Here is an 18,748-nt window from a genome sequence, read left to right on the forward strand (position 1 = left end):
CGTACGTCCGAAGAACTAGCGGACACTGCAACAAAGCTGCGTATTGCTCTTCGGGTTGATCGACTAACTCCCTTGATGCGCGCATGGCAGCGAGAGTTAAGGGGTCGTTTTCAACGCCTCATTGCAGCTTCGTCATTGACGGCGGCTGCTTGGCGTTGCAGACGTAATCCTTGTGCTCATCCTGAGGTTCTACGATTTGCGAAAAGCTCGCTTCTCAACCCGTCGAGTCGACTAGGAACTCCGGCAGCCAGATTCTTACACACTGCCTTACCGCCGACACGTGATCAATCAGTTTTCCTAGCTCACTTTGCCAACATGGCTCGTACGACAATGTCATCACATCGCGGTACCACCGAGACAGCCACAATGTTAAGTAGGCTCCCTCAAATTTCATCTGAAGTAGCTGAACAACTATGCACAAGTCCGTCAGCTGACGAAGTGAAAGAGGCACTGTCTTCCATGAAGCGTGGCTCGGCCCCCGGGCCGGATGGGTTGCCTGTTGAGTTTTATTTAACGTTTTGGGACGACATTGGTGCCCTTTTCACCTCTGTTATTTGCCGCTGCTTCGAGAATTTTGAATTTCCAGATAGCTTTCGCGATGGTCGAATTGTTTTAATACCTAAACATGACCCATCGTCAGTTCGCCCAGAGGAGTGGCGACCAATAACGCTCCTCAACGTTGATTATAAAACTTTCGCGGCAGTTATCACTCGGCGTTTGAGAAGCCTGATGCCCTCCTTAATAGGTCATCATCAGGCGTGCTCTATTCCTGGAAGAGAAATCCACAGTCTCTCCTTTGTTACGCGCGATATAGTTGCGTACACGTTAGCAAGATCAGCTCGGGGACTCTTGGTTTCACTTGACCAGGAAAAGGCATTCGATCGCCTCGAACATAGCTTTATATTTAGCGTAATGGCAGCATTTGGCTTCTCACAAAACTTCGTCGAGCTTCTCAGAAACGCATACCGAAATATACGCAGCACGTTATTTCTTGATGGTTTAGAGAGTGCGCCATTTCCGGTTACCCGTGGTGTTCGCCAGGGGTGTCCTCTATCCCCTGCGCTTTTTGTATTCAGCCTCGAACCATTCCTTCAATCGCTAATCGCTGATCCTTACGTTAGAGGCCTTCCTCTTCCAGGTAGTGGTACCGCGACAGTGACAGCATTTGCTGATGACATCACGTTGTATTTGAAGAATGAGGACAGTTTATCCCGTAGCCTACGACTTTTTACTACGTATGGCACGATTTCAGGTGCTGCGTTAAATTTTTCCAAATGTCGATATTTATTCATTGGTTCACCAGACGCAAGTCTAAGTTCCTTTTTCGGTCTTCAAAAAAGTGACTCTATTCGCATTCTGGGGCTTGATTATACTTGCTACGGCATATCAGCCTCCTTGTGGAATTCAGTAGTCGAAGATGTAAAACGACACGTCCGGGAAGCACAAGAGTATGATTTACCGATGCTCGAAAGAAGGTATCTAGCACAGACGGTGTTTTGCGGCCGTGCATGGTATATATCTCATGTCTTACAGCCCCCATTACAAATCACCAGGTCGTTGCAATCCCTCATTGGCTCCTTTTTCTGGTCGGGTGGAACAGAGCTGGTTTGCCGAGCAGCTCTTGGGCAACCGAGAAACTGCGGTGGATTCGCATTCCCATCCGTCTCTGTTCGCTGCCGGCTACTTGCCCTACGATTCTTACTTCGGTTGTTGCATGGTGATCAGTGCCCCGCGCGTGATCTCGCCTGCTACTTCTTAGGCACCAAGTTACGCTATTTACTACCAGATGCACGGCTTAATTCTGCACCACAAACACTTCACGTACCTGCATTTTACTCAACGGCAGTATCTTTTTATCGACACGCGCAGCAGGTTTGTCCCGATGTGGACATTCTTGAAAGCCGCATTGTAGATACAACGGCGGCTCTTCTGCTTCCTCTGGTTCCTCCAGCCCGTCTAGCACGATCGAGACAAGTCTCGTGGAGCGCGATAACGGCATTGTTTTTGCCTGGTCACCTCCGTGACTTTATGTGGCGTCTTGGATGGAGAGTACTCCCAACACGGGACAGACTGGAGAGGTGGGGCATGGTCCCATCTTCCACTTGTCCTAACTGCCCGTTACAGGAGTCTAACCAGCATATGCTGCAGCAATGTGCCATTGCAAAGGTGTTTTGGAAGTCAGTTAACACTAGTTTTCGCGGCCTAGGTGTTAATCGCTTTGTAACATCTGGTCGCTGCCCGCGTAGTCGCTTTGCACGCCTTCTCATAGCTGCGGGAGCTTTTTGTTTATGGCGTAATAGGTGCGAAGCTGTTGCGGCAGATCATCGTCGTCGTGCTCTTTTTCCAATACTGGAACGCCTCTACTCTGAACTCATATCGTTTCTGTCGGAGGAATTGTTCTTCCTTGGGGAGGAAGAATTTCTGCGACAATGGTCGTGCCGCTTTCTGTCCGTAGTTGACAGACGCGTTCAATTAGTTTTCCACCTGGCCTGGTTCCTATAGCCAGGTCACCTGTCAATGTCCGATGGGTGCATGTAATCACTATGTGCTTACTATTTTTATGTGTTTGTGTGTGTTCAATATGGGTGTTAGCTCTCCTATATATGCATTTCATTCGAACGCTGTAAGTTATGTAACCTTTATGAATATTAATACCTGTTGTACATATTTTCTAACATCTTCACCAAGTCTTGTAAATTCTGTACATATATCATCATGTACATTGTCCATATTGTGATTAGTGCATTTACGTAGTATATGTACAGTTATTAGTACAACGGACTATGGACATGCTACGGACTTGGACACTTTAGTTTAAATGTGTAGTGTATGTTGTGCTTTGTCTTTTGTTTGTTATTGTACCTGTTATACAGACGCTTGTCTCTTAGGTTTGTTTCGTCCTATGAGAGAATAAACTTTTTCTAAACAGGAGCTTCGCCCCTAAAAACCAGAGACAGAAAGACAGGGAAGTATACAGAAAGATCGAAATTTTTGCCGAAAACTAAATCGGAAATACTTGGGGTAGCAATGCAAGTGCCACAAAGAATAGGTCAATTAAGACAACAGGGACATGAAGGTACAGGAAAATAAACCATTGCAGCAACTCTAGAACGGAAAAAGCTGCAGATTATTTTTTTCTAACCATTTTATAACTCATTATATATTCATTATATATACGATTCAGATGTGATAACTTTTGTCTTGGATGATCCCCCAGGGTTGGTGAGAGCCATTCGCATAGGCCGTCATAATCATGGTTGTAAGGAAACACAGCGCATCGGGGGGACATAAAAGGTGCGAGGTGCTCCGAGGTGTGCGCAAAGGTATGACGGTTCCTGGTCTTGTGCGTTTGGGAACACACTGAATGGTGCACATAAAGTCAGAAGTATACTTAGCACTATATAAAAGTCGATCAAAGAACTTAGGGACGTCTCACACTGGGCTCTTTTTGGAAGAAGCTCTAAGAGGCCTTGTGGGATGTACATGTCTTGAGGTGACAATAGTACAGCAAAATGAGGCCAGAAGAGAGGCTTTAAGGAATATAAAAAGGTGTTGATCGGCGTAGAAGGTGTTCCAGGTGGTGTATACAGGGCTTGAACCTACGTCATTTGACGTGACTGCTCTGGGTGTTTCGGCCTATTGGTAAACGGTGGTTAGACCTCATCCACCACCGTGTCGCTGAACTGTTCAGTTTTTCCCTCCACTATGGAAGTCCAAAACATTGATGGGAGCCGACAGATGTAAACACGCGGCGGAATATGCAGAAAGGACAAAGGAAATGCCTCAGGCAGGCTGGCCGACATTTCGACAGGAGGGCCTATCTATGTTAAAGGCGCCTTGGCATCCCTTATGTGTTAGTATTAAGAAAGTATTGACGTCATCTCCTGTGGTGGCACGTGTCCATGCTGGTAATCGCCGTCTGAGAATTAAAAAAAAATGTGTAAAAAACCTTCAGATTTTTCAGTACAGGCGGCGTCCGCAAGAAAAATTTGACGCAGTTGTTTTGCAGAAACTGTGTGACATTTTTCTAATGTTCATTCTGCCGCCATTTTCGTTAGGCAAAGTCAGTTCATGAGTGATATGCGGTCGCGCGCATATGCATGTGTTCTTCGTCGAAAGCGATTTCACTTCGGTTGCCGAAAATATCATTCGGCGACGGGCTACAGTGGTGCTATGTTTGCTAATTCCTGCATCCTGTGCTGGTTATCATTTTTTTCGCACTGTTTATTTTGCTCTATCTATGGACCTGACAGCTTCACCAGAAAGTTCCTCTACAGAATACTGATAGTTACAACGGATAACTTTGACTAATTGATTCGGGCATGTGTCGGTTGTCTGGAAATCAAGTTTAAATAATGATTATGGTTGTATGGACGTCAGTGGCGTTTTGGGGAGAACCACGTCGCTAACTAATTTGTCACCCATTTCATTATCAACGCGTGCAGAGATAATGAGATAGCAGTCGCCAATGTCTCCCGAAAACTGTCACTGCTCGACGCAGAAAGATAGAAAAGGTGTCGGGGCACTTATCGGCAGAGAATGTTCTTACTGCACATACAGCTGTGGTTGCCCCCAAAGACAACAATCTCAAAATAGGATATGACTGTACAGATATCTCGACTGTGACGTCATAGGAACCAAATATTAAGATCGTACTGGCACTCCACGATGGGAACTTCGATGACAATTTGCGGTTGACCGGTTTCGATGTGATAGCGGGTTGGCAGCAACCCGTCTGTGCCTGCATGTGATGTTCTGACAACATTAACGTGACGTCGCAAATACCGCCTCCCTACATGTATACTGCTCCAATCCAGTGCTTTCAGTAACACGTGTGTAACTTGGAACGCGTGAATGTGTGAATAAGCTGTGTGAGGGACGTCGCGGAAGCAACTATACTGCAACATACATTGGTGACTTAAATGTGAGTGTGTGAAGCAGAACCAACATCAACAGCGTTGACCCGATGAATGCTATGAATAAAATGGTACCAGCAGGAACCTATCCGAATGCCACGTCATGCCTCGGAATCTCTTGGGAACGCACACTATGCAGGCAGGCGTAAGTTCTTCAAACGTCAGTTGCTTGCGGCTGGCTATTGAAGTGTATAAACATTACACATCTACTCCTTCGATGCTGCCGCCACGTCGGGTTAACGTGAATTGTATAGTTATAGGCACTGTCCACTGCAAATGATCTATAAAGCAGTGTCCAGGGCTGCCATCCTCTTGTGCCAAAATGTCATACCTATTTATTTATTTCTTTGACATGGTTTCCTTGAAGGCCTCCTGGGCAATAATACCAGTCATGGTATCATCATACCATGCCTGGCATCGTTGCTAATACACGTGTTGCTGTTGACATCGTTGCGCAACTGTAAAGAACTGGTTACATAAAACATATGCGCCCTGCCACTGTGGTCTAGTGGTTAAGGTACTCGGCTGCTGATCCGCAGGTCGCGGGATTGAATCCCGGCTGCGGCGGCTGCATTTCCGATGGAGGCGGAAATGTTGTAGGCCTGTGTGCTCAGAATTGGGTGCACGTTAAAGAACCCCAGGTGGTCGAAATTTCCGGAGCCCTCCAGTATGGTGTCTCTCATAATCATATGGTGGTTTTGGGACATTAACCCCACATATCAATCAATAGTCGCAACTAGTCACTTATTGCAAACAGCATGTGTTACCATTTGTGCAGCTCGGCATATCAGTTGTACAGGACGGCTCTTGTGAGTCAGCAGAAAAAAAAAATTGCAGTGCTGTCCAGTGTTCGGAGTACAAAAGCAGCAGCAATATGAGACAGTTGTCATTTGATTTAAAATGGAAGAATACACTGTTGCGGTGTGCTCCCAGAAGGGAAAAACAGAACTTTGATGCAAAGATGATTATGGGTAGATGCTTTAAAAAAAGTACACGTTCTAGACAATACTGGAGGTGCGAGAGGCTAGACATGTGTAATGCTACAATGATTACCGACCTTCATAAATAAGGTACTTGCAAAGTCGGTCAGAAAAAAAAGAGGGTCCACGCTATCCATGCTCTGGATGTCTCTAGAGCGACAGTTCTTCGCACTCAAGAGCGGATCAAAGTTCCGGCGGTGGCCTCGGGCAAGGCAACCGTGAAGCTTATGCAGCAAGTCACGGAATATGTACCAGCGTCTTCAAGGCAACACCTTCCGAGGGATGAAGCCTTGCGCCAGATTGTGAGAAGGAAAAGGAAAGTGGACTGCCCACATGAGCTATGTAGGGGCTCGGTCTCAAGGACGAATCCTGCACTACCATAGATGGCTGTGAGTTTCGAATGGCTGAACCATATTCGAAGAGAACATGGCTATTGGAAACGAGGCCGAAAGCGCATGCTTGTATCGTACAGAGCTCGTGGAACCTTTAGCTTATTATTATACATTATCTTCCACTATAGCTGGGTGATGTCGGCATTTTGATGTTTCGGCATTTTGATGCTTCGGTATTTTGATTTTTCGGCATTTTAAATTCATGACTTTTTATATTTTCGGCGTTTTGATTTTCCACTGTTTCAAACTTCGGCATTCCTATAGTTCGGCCTTTTGATTTTCGGCGTTTTGAATGCCGCCCGCGTTTTCAATGGAGGCGAAAATGCTGTAGGCGCATGTTACCCGTGTGCTCAGATTTGGGTGCACGTTAAAGAACCCCAGGTGGTCGAAATTTCCGAGGCCCTTCACTACGGCATCTCTTATACGGTTATTTTGGGACGTTCAACCCCACATATACATTAATCAATCAAATATGTATAGAAAAAAATTGCTAATAAGGTTGGCTATATTTGGCTACAAAGTTTGTTGCCATTTTTGGGTCTTTTTTGGCTACATTTAGGCCACAAACAGGGTCTTCGGCTTTTGGCTGTTCCCTCTTGTCCGACCTGGCAACACTGAGTACTTCCTCGCATTTTCCCGCGTTGCCCGTTCGTCTACGAACGTGCAGATCTTGCGTGCCATTGCGTGCTGTTGAGTCACGTGCTTCCACCGCGTTTCTGCTTTCGTCGAAATGAGCGACGTCTTTTGCCTCGTCATATTACAAAACGGCAGCCGGCGAAAGTTGAAGCTGGCAACGGGAACCTACGCCGAATTCCTGCAAAAAGTGACGGCAATCGTGGACGTCGATCTCGGAAACACGCTGGTAGATTTTCCTTATTTGCATGTTTCAACTGCTGTCACTTGTGGTCAGTCGCGAGCTCAACAAGTTCCTCAGCTTAAAGCGAAACGCATGCTGCATGTCACAAACAAAACCCGCCCGGAACCTTCACCATCGCACTGGCCTCCCTAGCGCCACTTTCTTGTGTTTCTTCTTTAAACCTCTACATCACGTTTAGTTTTCGGCAACATTCCTTTTGGCGTTGCATAAGTGGTTGCCAGACTGGAAAGGTGGTTGTTGCCAGACTGCCGCTAAATTTAGCTGAAAATTTTTCTATTGTAGTTGTGGCTTTTTTGTAAGAGTTTGGTGCTATCCGCGGTGCATTTTGCGAGTGCATGAGCGACGCTGGCCCTTTTAATTAACGGAATGAACCGAGCCTAGCAGAAGTCGAGCGCGGCGCTGCCGTGTAATTAAGAGGCCGTTTTAATTCCGTTTTAATTAACGGAATGAACCGCGCATTAGAGAATTCGTTTTATTTACGGACTGAACCGCGCCTAGCAGAAGTCGAGCGCGGCGCTGCTGCGCAATTAAGAGGCCGTTTTAATTAACGGAATGAACCGTTCATTACAGAAATCGAGGCGCGTTCTCTTGCTGTGTGCGCTGCTGTGTGCGCTGCTGTGTGCGCAGCTGTGCGATTAAGATATCGCGTCTCAGTATTAGGGATGACGGGGAAAACTGAATAGAGTCGCAGGAGGTGATGCGCTGCCCCCCTCCCCCTTACTTTTCTTTTTTTTCCTCTCAGCTGATCGTGTCGCGTCAACCGCGCGCCACGACGGGGGACGCTACACTTCCCCTAGCTGTGTCAGCACAAGACATATCGTTCGGACTCGTGTATACATGTGATGAATAAGCGTTCCAAGGCTGGTTAATTGGGGTATGTCGGATGGCGTTTTCTATAGAAGGCTATAGTCTGATCATGACCTCCTCTGTGACTTAAAAAAGTAGTGCCACTCATGCACTGGGCAGTGTTTTCCGAAGGCCGGGTGCTATTCATGAGGTCAGTCTGAAGTGCACGGGCGTTGGTGCCAGCTCGTGTGCATTCGCCGCTGAGGAGAAAATGTTGCATACTTCCCAAGTTGTGTGCCTCAACAGTCGACCAGCCTCGTTGGTAACCTAGCAAAAATTTTAAGGTCTGACGAAAATGTTTGTTTGGCGATATTTCTACCTTTGTGTCTGGTAATACCAAAATTAAATTGTGAGCACTCTAAGGTATCGTACAATTTGCTCCTAGCATCGTTAATCTTAGGGTCATTTCGAAAGAGGTGCCTAAATTGGTAAGAAAAAAGTGGCAGAATGCCTAGGCAACGTTTACTCAAGCTTTGTTGATGGTAACAGCACAGTTTCCAAATAAAGGCCTTGCATGGGGCAAAGAACAAAACGATGTGGGTGTTTCAGTAAGAGTTAAGCCCGATTAGAGCGTGTTCCTTCAAGAAATGAGGGCATTTCTGGCCTAATTAGCCAAAACCACCTTGAGAGCCGCCCGCCAACAGACCCACAGGGGCAAGGAACAAGCGCCTTCGTCAGGCGCCCATTGTGCTTTTGTGTGCGCCCTTCATATGCAATTCAACGTCTGTAATACTCGCTGTTCTTGTAAAACATCACACAGGGCCTTCATCTACATTATACTAATGGTAATGTTGCAAGAGGCTGTTAAGTCGGATGAGCACGCACGCTTAATTTACAAAACAAATTAGGATGCCTTTGATGTAACATTTGCCTGTAATATTCAACCAGAAGTGACCATGTATACATAACAAGTAAACAATACAAACATCTCAAAGGTTTTATTTTAGTGTCAGTGGTCCATTATCGGTCAGAGATGAACAACTTGGAGCACAAGCGCAACACAGCTGCTCGTGTAGTAAACATTTTTTTTTTCATTCTTTTGGACGTGTGTCACCTTTTCTTGGTTTGTTTTGTACAGCAATAGGCTTTTTTATAATATTTTAATGTCATGTGTGCATGATAGGAAAAAGTGAAATCACGGATTCTCCCATTGTAGTGTTAGAGCAGTCAATGCGTCGATACATGTAAGAACTCTCTTGGAGAACATCCATATCTGACTGCGAGTTGGCCCTTTTTTTTTGTTCTTTTAGTGTGCCCCTCGCTTAAACGCCGGTCTCATAAGAGTATTTTTGTTGGAGGGTGCGACAGTGAAAAGCAAAGCAAATTGAGAAACAGCAGTGAAAGTTGGCAGATAGTTCACATTTTAGACCGTTCTGCAATTAGACAATTTAGTCTTGCATGTCTACATTATTTGAGTAGATTCATCCTGGCCATTATTGTTTGCGCACATTTTTCTCCTCGGTAATTACACAAGTGAAAGCGCCAAGGCCGATAGACTTGCTAGCATCATAGGCAGGTGCAAACAAAAATATGTGGCTGCAGTCACTCAGCATTACATTTTTTTTAATATATGTCAGCCATGTTTCCCCCAGGTTCTAGGCAAAACAAACCAAGAAGAAAGAAAATAACTGTTTTGGTAGTGTAATAATAATAATAAACTTGAGAAATAAACTGTAGAGACAATGGTCAAAGGTAAAAACAAACCTGTCTTGCTACAGTTGCTCTGATTCAGTGATGATATTGATACAAAGTAATAAAAGTTAGCGATTACCTGAACATACAAGTGTCAATGAAAGAAATACGTTATTTTTTTACTTGCATGTCGATAGCGTCACAACAACCTCTAAATGTAGATGTTTACCCCCTTAAATTTTGCCGGGAACCTTCAATTTTTCCCAAAACGGTGTGACGCTGATAAATCTGCAGGTGTTCCATATTCTTGTAAACCACGGAAAGTTTGGTGCAAAATATTTTCTTTCAAAAGAAAGCTGGCATTGTTCATAGCTTGTTATGATAAACCTCACTGGCGTATTGTCAAGCTGTGAGGCTTTATCCCTGAGTTGCCGTGCAATATGCTCGTTATTGCAGCACGAGTGCTCATACTAGTGACTCAGCAAGCATCAGGACGTTGGCTAGTTTGTACATGTTTAAAAGAAGTGATTAACAGCACAAACATAGGACGAAAAAAAAAAAAAAAACAGCACCCATCCTCTTCCTTTTCGTCTTATGTGCAGGATTTTAATCCCTTCTTCAAGACTTATGGCATACAACAACACAAGGACTGTTATTTAAAGGGAAAACCGTTCAGACAGACTAAATAAAGCTTTCCGTCTTTTTGGACAATAGTTCAAGGCATTTCCACCAGCGCTTAGCTGCTGTATTTACTAAGGCCGAGAGGAATGCGCCTGCTATCACCAAAGGCATGTGTGGTGGCACAGAGTTCAATGTTCAAGGTGCTTATACCGGCACTGTTTGTGAACTATCGCTATCATGAGGACCGAAATATTGTTTTCTAGTATCGGTGCAGTTTCCAAAAGTAACCTGTTGCAGTTCAAGTCACTGTGAAAAAGTAATGTGGTTACTCTTATATTATTGTAAAAAATATTTAATTGATGATGAGTCAAATGATTGAAAACAATTAACAAAAATTAATGAAAATGAAAGGCATGCCGATTCTTAAAATTCCATGTGGTAAAACCCTATATGGAGGAACCTTGAAAGGTGGCCCAACACCAGCATTCTAAATGGATGTCTCGTTTTGTTTCATCAGTTTTTATGTTCACGCACCATTGCTCATAAAGGACTTAATTTGCAGATAATAACAATAATAATCCTACCAGGATAATAAAAGTGGAAAATGTGGTTGATGCAGTGGAACCCCTGCATTATCTCGGCGAACTCGGAAGAAAATAATGCCGTAAAAAGGATAAGAGGTTGGCTTCTTTGAGAAACACTATGGTCAGGCATTATACATCAAACAAGCCTGTACACTCTCCAGGGCTGCAAAGCCAACCAGATTAATACAATTAAATAGCACTGCTTCTTCAACACGTGCATACAAAGAATTTGAATGTTTTAGAATGTAGCTAAAATAAAAATAATATTTGATAGGAAATAGAGAATTTCCTTTTCTCGGCTTCAGCACGGCGCAGCGCTCGATATATAGGATGTTTCGCTCAACGGCAGTTCAATATATGTGTACACCAGCTTCGCGCTTTTGCATGGGAAATTTTAAGGGGATTTCTCGGCTGTTCGATATAGCCAATAATTTCATAAATCCGAGTCTGATATAGCCGGGATCTACTGTAATAAACAAGCTCCCAAATGAAATATTGCCCCAGCCCGTGAAACAACAGTTTGCTGTTCTCACTTATCAATGTGTTGCCATTATTAATGCATTTGCATTCAGGACATTGGACCAGGAAGAGTGTGAAAGCCAAGAGGGTGCAGGGAAAGGCTGAAGAAAGGAGCAGTACTTAATGGCTTCATAAATTTGTTGCGGCAAAGTGAAACACTCCTGATAGTAGTGAATGTTTGAATGATACTTGTGAAGTGTTTTTTGAGTCTGAAAATAGATGAATAAGTTCTTGCTGGCCTAGATAATTCGTGTGTAGACGTATAGGGTTGTTATGTCAACATTTGCTTCTTTCGGAGTTTACCGAATGGGATTTTTTTTTTTTTTTTGGTAGATCACGTTCACTGACATAAGCGAGTACATCTGATTTACTTCGATGAAAATAAGTATAAACAAAAATTTTGAGTGTTATAACAATGTACATAATTAATTCTGTGCAGCAAATGGAAAACGAGACTTAAGCTTTAAGCAGAATCAATTAGCACCTGAAGGAGTTCAATGCATGCCTTTCTTTTACCGATCGATAGTATGTATCCAGCAACAGTGGTGCATCGAAAGTGTGAAGGCTGTTTTCGGTCCGTGGCAGGCGGTACTGTCAAAACAGCTTAACCTGCTGGGCTGGCCTGCTGCAGAGCAGCAATCGTGTGGCGTGTTTGTGCAAACTATGTCCTGATGCCATTCCTGTCACGAATGCGGTGTAATACTGATGGTGTTCGCTCTATTCATAGACTGGACGTCTTAGTCGCAGATTGTTAAAACAAGAGGCACAACAGAATGACAAAAAACACATCCCTAATGGTGCCACTGTTTTTGCAGTGTAGGGATGAAAAAATGCTGCAAATTATTATAGACAATGCACTGATTAATGTGCTTAACTATGCCTTTCTTTGGGGATTGCTACATACTCGAATGCATAAAAGTTCTTTTTAAAAAATGCGATTCCCTGTCCCAAACAGATCCAGGTGTATGACACCGACCTGGACGACTTTGTCGACCTTGCACCCGAAGATGAAATTCTAAACAAAGCGAAGCTGCGCGTCATCTCAAGGAGTGCTTCAGTTCTGTGCAATGCAGCAGTGGATACTGGTGATCAAGACGTTGCACCCCCTTATCCACGAAGTCCGTGAGTGTTGTTCAATATTGCCGATTTAATCCAACATCTATTTCAGGCACGGTGTCATCATCATCAATCTGAGCCTGTTCTGCACATTCATTCTGAGACAAAAGCCTTTCCAAATAATCTATAATTATCTTGCATGAGCTGATTCTAGTTTATAGACGCAACTCACTTTTGTATATTTGGGATCAGTCTTGATACGATCAAGTGCTCAACACAGTGATTGGTACAAGCATCACATCTTATTTTCAACCAGTCTTTGCAATACACTTCAGTGCAGAGAAAAGATTTCAACATAGCTTTATGTTAGCTGAGTGTGCTACCACCTTTGAAAAGAGGTTGAACGTGTTTCTCTGTATCACTGCTTTTGGTAGATGTACCGTATGTCTTTACAATGATCTCAGCTCGGTTATAGCCATGACACCGTTTTGTGCACATATGTTTTTATTAATCTTGTGTTGCAACAGATTATCGTAAGAGTATCATAAGTCTGCGGAATTTGTTTGTAATTGTAACAGATGCTTTTCATAACTGTAAAACAAGCTTTTCTACAGTATGGTTAGCCGAACTAGTCGCAACTAGTTTCTAGTGGCTAAGGTACTCGGCTGCTGACCCGCAGGTCGCGGGATCAAATCCGGGCTGCGGCGGCTGCATTTCCGATGGAGGTGGAAATGTTGTAGGCCTGTGTGCTCAGATTTGGGTGCGCGTTAAACAACCCCAGGTGGTCAAAATTTCCGGAGCTCTCCACTATGGCGTCTCTCATAATCATGTGGTTTTGGGACGTTCAACCCCACATATCAATCAATAGTCGCAAGTAGTCATTTATTGCAAACAGCATGTGTTCAAGCACAGTTTGCTTCCACCATGACATGGAAAACGAAGACTAAGCTGACTCGATATAAGCACGCATAATAAACAAGCCCCAGCACCTGAAGCTATAACCTCTTGTCGCTCTGAAGCACAACAGTTGACGCCTCGAGTTTCGTGCAAATTTGCAACAAGGAAAAGCACTCTTGCGGATTTTGGAGAGGGTCTATTACGAAGACCGGCCTGATTTGGCTTAAATGTTGAAGCAACAGTATTGAGGTCTTCCTTGACGGGGCTAAGAATGTGTTTCGTGGTGTGTGGAAAAGTGAAAGCTGTCATCCATAGCTGCAGTGAACGTGGATGCTCGAACTGTCTGCATTGTCGTACTGTGTGAGCACGCACGCGCAACCGATGTGAGTGGAGGTCTCCGGATACCTTCTCGCCATCCACAGTGAGTGAAGGCAAGTAAGATTGTTGGCGAAATCGATGGAGCAAAGAGACAGATTGCTCACTTGGCTATGTCAAAGCTGGGGCACTATTAAGGTTTCTGCTGTCAAGACAAGTGTTGCATGTGACACACGCACAGTACTCTTTATCGCATAAGCTGGTTGGAATGAGGTAAATGCTGTGAGGTGTAGGCCAGCCACATGCTCATGCAACAAAATGTATGTCCATATACGTACAGATATATTAGTCAAAATCAGGAAATACAGTCAGGCCTGCTGGTAACGCATTTGTAGCCTTTTTTAAACATTCTGAGGGCAGCTACTGCATGTACACCTGCATGGCACGCAGTATGCCATAAATGATCACAATTTTTGTGAGTAGCAAACTGGATTCCAAAGGAAGGCAAGCGCTGAGGGGTAAACAGGAAGTTAAATAAGCAGAAGAGATTAGGAAGCTTGGTGGTGCACGATAATTAAGCATAGTACTAATTGGAGCATGGTCTTCACTGCTTTCCATGTTGCACCTGGGAATTCAAAAGCAGGTGGAATGCAGGAAAGTCCAACACATAAGAGAGCAACTATGGAAGGTTAGTCACCAATTTTCTGGTGCAGAGCCTTTTTTTTTATTTAGGAGTGCCACAGGTGCTTTCTGTGCGTGTGGCATAAAAAACAAACAAAAAGACATATAGTCGTTTGCGTCCCGTTTTCAAAAAGCTTCACCCGTCTGTTGTGTTCACACACGAAGCACCGGCTGATATTGCTTTTGTTTCGTTGGCACTGCAGGTCTGCGCATATTAATTTTCCAAAATTAGTAAATTTAGGTGAATGAAAATTTACATCTCTGTCGCACGACTTGATTCTCTGAATTGCACAACTGCATTGTTCATCATGCCTTGCTTGTGAGCAGTCTTTCAAAAATGGCGTTTCAATTACGGTGAGGAGATTCACTCCTCTGTTGACTTTTGTTATACCGTATTTACTCGATTCTACCGTGCCCTCAATTGTAACGCGCACCTGGTTTCCACGACAAAAAAGAAAAGAAAAACAAGACATCGATTGCAACGCGCACCCATTTTTCTAGTTGGCCCGCACGATCACACGACTTGCAAAAACAACTCCTTTCGGGAGCGTCTTCCATTTGAATATGAGGTACGGCGGAAGCTTGTGCCCATCTGACATGTAACAGAGCATTGCCGTCACTGTAGTTTTACTGTGGATCGATGTCAGCACGCGAACTTGCTTCGCCCCCTTCTCGATGGTTGTGGTGCCAGGCATGTCGAAGTAAAAAGACGTCTGATCGGCATTCCCGATTTGCCCAAGCAGGTAGCCGTTGTTGTGCCGCAAGTTTAGGACGAACCCCTGAAAACTGTGAAGCTTTTCATCGTACTCCTCCAGAAACTTTTCACATATGCCCGTTCGCTTTCGGAGGGAAAAGCCTTTCCTCTTCATAAAGTTAGTTAGCCAGCACCTGCTCGCTTTTAACTGGCTCCGCATTAGCCCTTTTTCTAAGGCTAACTGCATAGCCCGCACTTGGAGCAGTTCTGTCGTCACGGGCTGCTCGCTGCTCAAGCACATACTCGCCGAGCAGCTCTTCAATTTGCGGAAACCGATCCTGCTGTGGTCTACTAAAGCCTTTGCGTGAAGCTTTTCTGTCGACAATCTCACAGAACACCTACACAATCTTCTGCTTTTGTTTCCGCCAGTCCCGCACGCACGTTTCCGGAACTCCGAACGACCGCGATGCGGCCCGATTTCCGTCCGTTTCTGCACACGCGATGACTTTTATTTTAAAAGCGGCATCGTGGTGCACTCGAGTTTTTGGAGTCGGCCCTTCCATGCCGTCGATGCTAATGCACTACAAGATGACGAACTCCACAGTACACGTACAAAGTGCTGCACATGGGAAACACATAGGCAGAAATGGCCACCGCGCCATGCCGACGCACGTAGGGGGCGGCCATTTTAAAAATGCCGATGGCAAGGGAATGATCGTATTCATCTTTTTTTTCGTACTCGATTTTAACGCGCATGCGATTTATGAACTCGCCTAATCGGAAAAAAGGTGCGCGTTAGATTCGAGTAATTACGGTAAGTGGTCTATGTTGTAATAGATATGTAGTCTGACCAGCTCTGCACAAGTGTGCGCATTTTTTCTTGATCTACGCATAGTTACAGCCACTGTAGCTTAATGTGTGTCATGAGGATAAAATATATCTCCTGTTTCAACTTTGTTTCGTTTTTAAAATACGAAAACACCATGTTTGGTCTGGAATGGCAAAAATGTAGCAGGGTATCGCAGGATTCTTCTTTCGGAGCAGTGTGGCACAGTCAGTGCAGCTATCACATCCCTGCTCAAGCTTCGTATCGTTCACAGAAAATTTTTATTCTGATTGCTGAAAACATATTGATAGGCCAAGTTAAAAGGAACTTGTGTCATTGAATGCCACTCATGTAGAACATGTATGGAAAGAGTTGTGGGAGAACGAGCTCTCTCACTTATTTGGTTCTCCTTGTGTCTGTGCATTGTATGCTTGCCTGTCCAAGCAACCATGTGCTGCTTGAGCTGTGATTAGTAGGTGCATGGTGACAAGGAATAAAAGCCGTTCCAAAATTGAGATTACACAAGCCATCTGCGGGACTGAAAACCTAGGGAACAAAAGTTTTCGTTTGTATTAATTCTAAAAACAGTTCAAAAGCTCTGTCGTCTGAAATGCACAGACAGTGTTTGTCTGTAGTCTGAAAGCTTCTTTCCGCTCAAGAACTTACTGCTTTTGATGGTCGTCGAGTTCTGAGCGTGCACTCTTTTTGTGCGTTGTTGACTCGCTCGCCTGTCATTTAATGCAGGATCCTCGCACGAATCGAAGATGCACCGTGTTCATTTCTGTCCTGCGGGCAGGCGAGCGACAGTGACGAAATGCAAGTCGACGACGCTCCGACGAAACACACGTCAGTGCACGAGAGCAGCGACTGTCTCAAGTTCGCACTGCCTCAATCCTTCGGCATACATTGCGACGCTTTTTTGAAGAGCAAGCGCCCAGTCACTGCACAAGTCAAGACGCACATGATCTCAGTTCTGTTCAAGGCGCTCCACAGTGTGAATCCGTGAGTGTTGCGCTGTTTTTCTGCGTTTGACTTCGGTATAAGTATCTTAGCGTGGCATGTAATATTCTTTGTCTAGGTTCAACTTGAGGGACTTATGTGGCTTATGGATCAAGTAGTGCTTGCTCAAAGGATTATTGCTGCCATGCATTGCACATAGTTTATAATTTCATTTTGCAGACACCCTACACTGAGGCAGTACAACAAAGTACTTGACTTGCTAGTGGCAAAGTATCCGCGCGTGATGGAAGGAAGGTACAGCAGGGTAAGTTGATGCTTTCACGCAGTTATATCAGGCAGCATGACTTTACGAAAACCCTGCACATTTCAAAACTGCTAGTTCCTACTCGTGCTACCAAGTTTTGTCAAGTTCTGAGGACGACACCGAATGAGCAGCTACGTGAAGGTTGTTTCTATATAAAACACCGTCGTCTGTCTGTTCTGTCTCGCTTCACAGCGCCACTGGTTGATCGCCTTGAGGAGCCGGTTCAGAAGTGAACGCGAGAACCTCACAGGGGCTTCAGCTGCTGCAGTAAAAGCGCAGGAAACGTCCGGAACCAACCTGTTGCTGCCCGAAGCTAATGACAAGTGCATTTACGCGCGCGCACTGCATGTGGTGAGTACTCGAAGCGGTGAAGTCATGAGTGAAAACGTAACAGTGTTGGAGCTCGAGTTACGGGGAGCAGAAAAGTAACCGTGCTACAGCTACGTAAGATTTAGACGAACTGATTTTCTGTAACGAAGCAGCTTGTTACAGTTACTGCTGACTATGTAAAGCGATTTTTTTTTCTTTTGTCATTGGAAGAACAGTGACTGAATTGTTGCGAATGTACACCATGTATATTATCCTGATTTAGATTCAGGCCATAGTATTCCATTTATGGAATCAGTTTACTTATCTGTGTTATTGTTATTTTTAATAAGGAGTCATTATTTTCTAGGTCTCCTTTGATCACCGTAATGTTTACATCACTGTGTAACAAGCACCAGTATCATTGTTACAAGTCTCTTAACCCTTTGTGCCACAGTCAGACACATACGTCTCACTTCTCCTACATCTCCCGTTGCAATTAGTGCAAAAATAAGTCCCTAAGCTTTCGTAACCTCGAAAAAAATTTTTTTTAGTACACTCACAACGAGTGGAAGTAGTTTAACAAAGGTGTCGAATTGCAATCACTTCTTTATGATAGATTGCGAATCTTTCTTTTTTTCAGATGGAAAGAAATGACCAATGAAAATGCTGGATGATTTTCTCGTTATCTAGTTTTTCAGAGTTGATTACAGCTTTCAGTCATCCCATCGTTTCGTAAATTTGTGCAATAACCTCACCGATGAATGCATCGCAATGAAATCCCTTGCGAAATTGCCACGCATATCCCTTAGCGTTGGTGGGGATAGTGACGTATGGAAATATTTTTTTTCTAATTATTAAACGTATATAATTTGAAAAAGAAGGCACTTGTTCAAACACAAGAGTTGGATGAGGCAGTTTCAACAGCCAAAGCAAGGACAGTCAAATGGATGAAAAGGGGGCGGGGGTTGGTGTATGCAGTGATGTAAGCTTTACAGGAACCGAACAGAGTGCTATGAAGGCTCATAAGAGGTGCAGGTGCAGCTGGTGGTCTACTACTGGAATGAGGTCCACACAACTTTCCCCAGAGCAACTTGAGAAGCGATATTCCTCAGAACAACTTAAGAAGTGATGCTTTGGGCCACTTTCTTTGGCCGTATCGTCCCAAGTAACCATTAATGCAATAGTGAGAATGTGCCTTTATGAGCCAATGGGACAGTATTTTCCCATTTGTGAACACTCTTACGAATCGGTGGGGCATGTATGTCCCACTCTTTTTCAGTGAGTAACTAGCTTCAATTCGTAAAAATTTGTTTTATACTATTGCTTTGTCGGCTGTATC

General features: G+C 44.3%; 1 protein-coding gene across 1 annotated transcript in view; it reads left to right on the forward strand.

Moving 5' to 3' along the window:
- The first annotated feature begins 6,949 nt into the window (after positions 1 to 6,949).
- The window catches only part of LOC119179385 (uncharacterized), a 45,397-nt gene continuing 33,598 nt past the window's right edge, over positions 6,950 to 18,748 (forward strand). The window contains exons 1-5 of the mRNA XM_075868727.1: positions 6,950 to 7,150; positions 12,323 to 12,489; positions 16,581 to 16,838; positions 17,016 to 17,100; positions 17,293 to 17,451. Coding sequence (XP_075724842.1) covers positions 7,019 to 7,150; positions 12,323 to 12,489; positions 16,581 to 16,838; positions 17,016 to 17,100; positions 17,293 to 17,451 — 801 coding nt within the window. The 5' untranslated portion in view covers positions 6,950 to 7,018. The remainder of the gene's footprint in view (positions 7,151 to 12,322; positions 12,490 to 16,580; positions 16,839 to 17,015; positions 17,101 to 17,292; positions 17,452 to 18,748) is intronic.

Source organism: Rhipicephalus microplus, chromosome 7, assembly GCF_043290135.1.
Source record: "Rhipicephalus microplus isolate Deutch F79 chromosome 7, USDA_Rmic, whole genome shotgun sequence".
In the NCBI taxonomy this organism is placed as follows: Eukaryota; Metazoa; Arthropoda; class Arachnida; order Ixodida; family Ixodidae; genus Rhipicephalus; species Rhipicephalus microplus.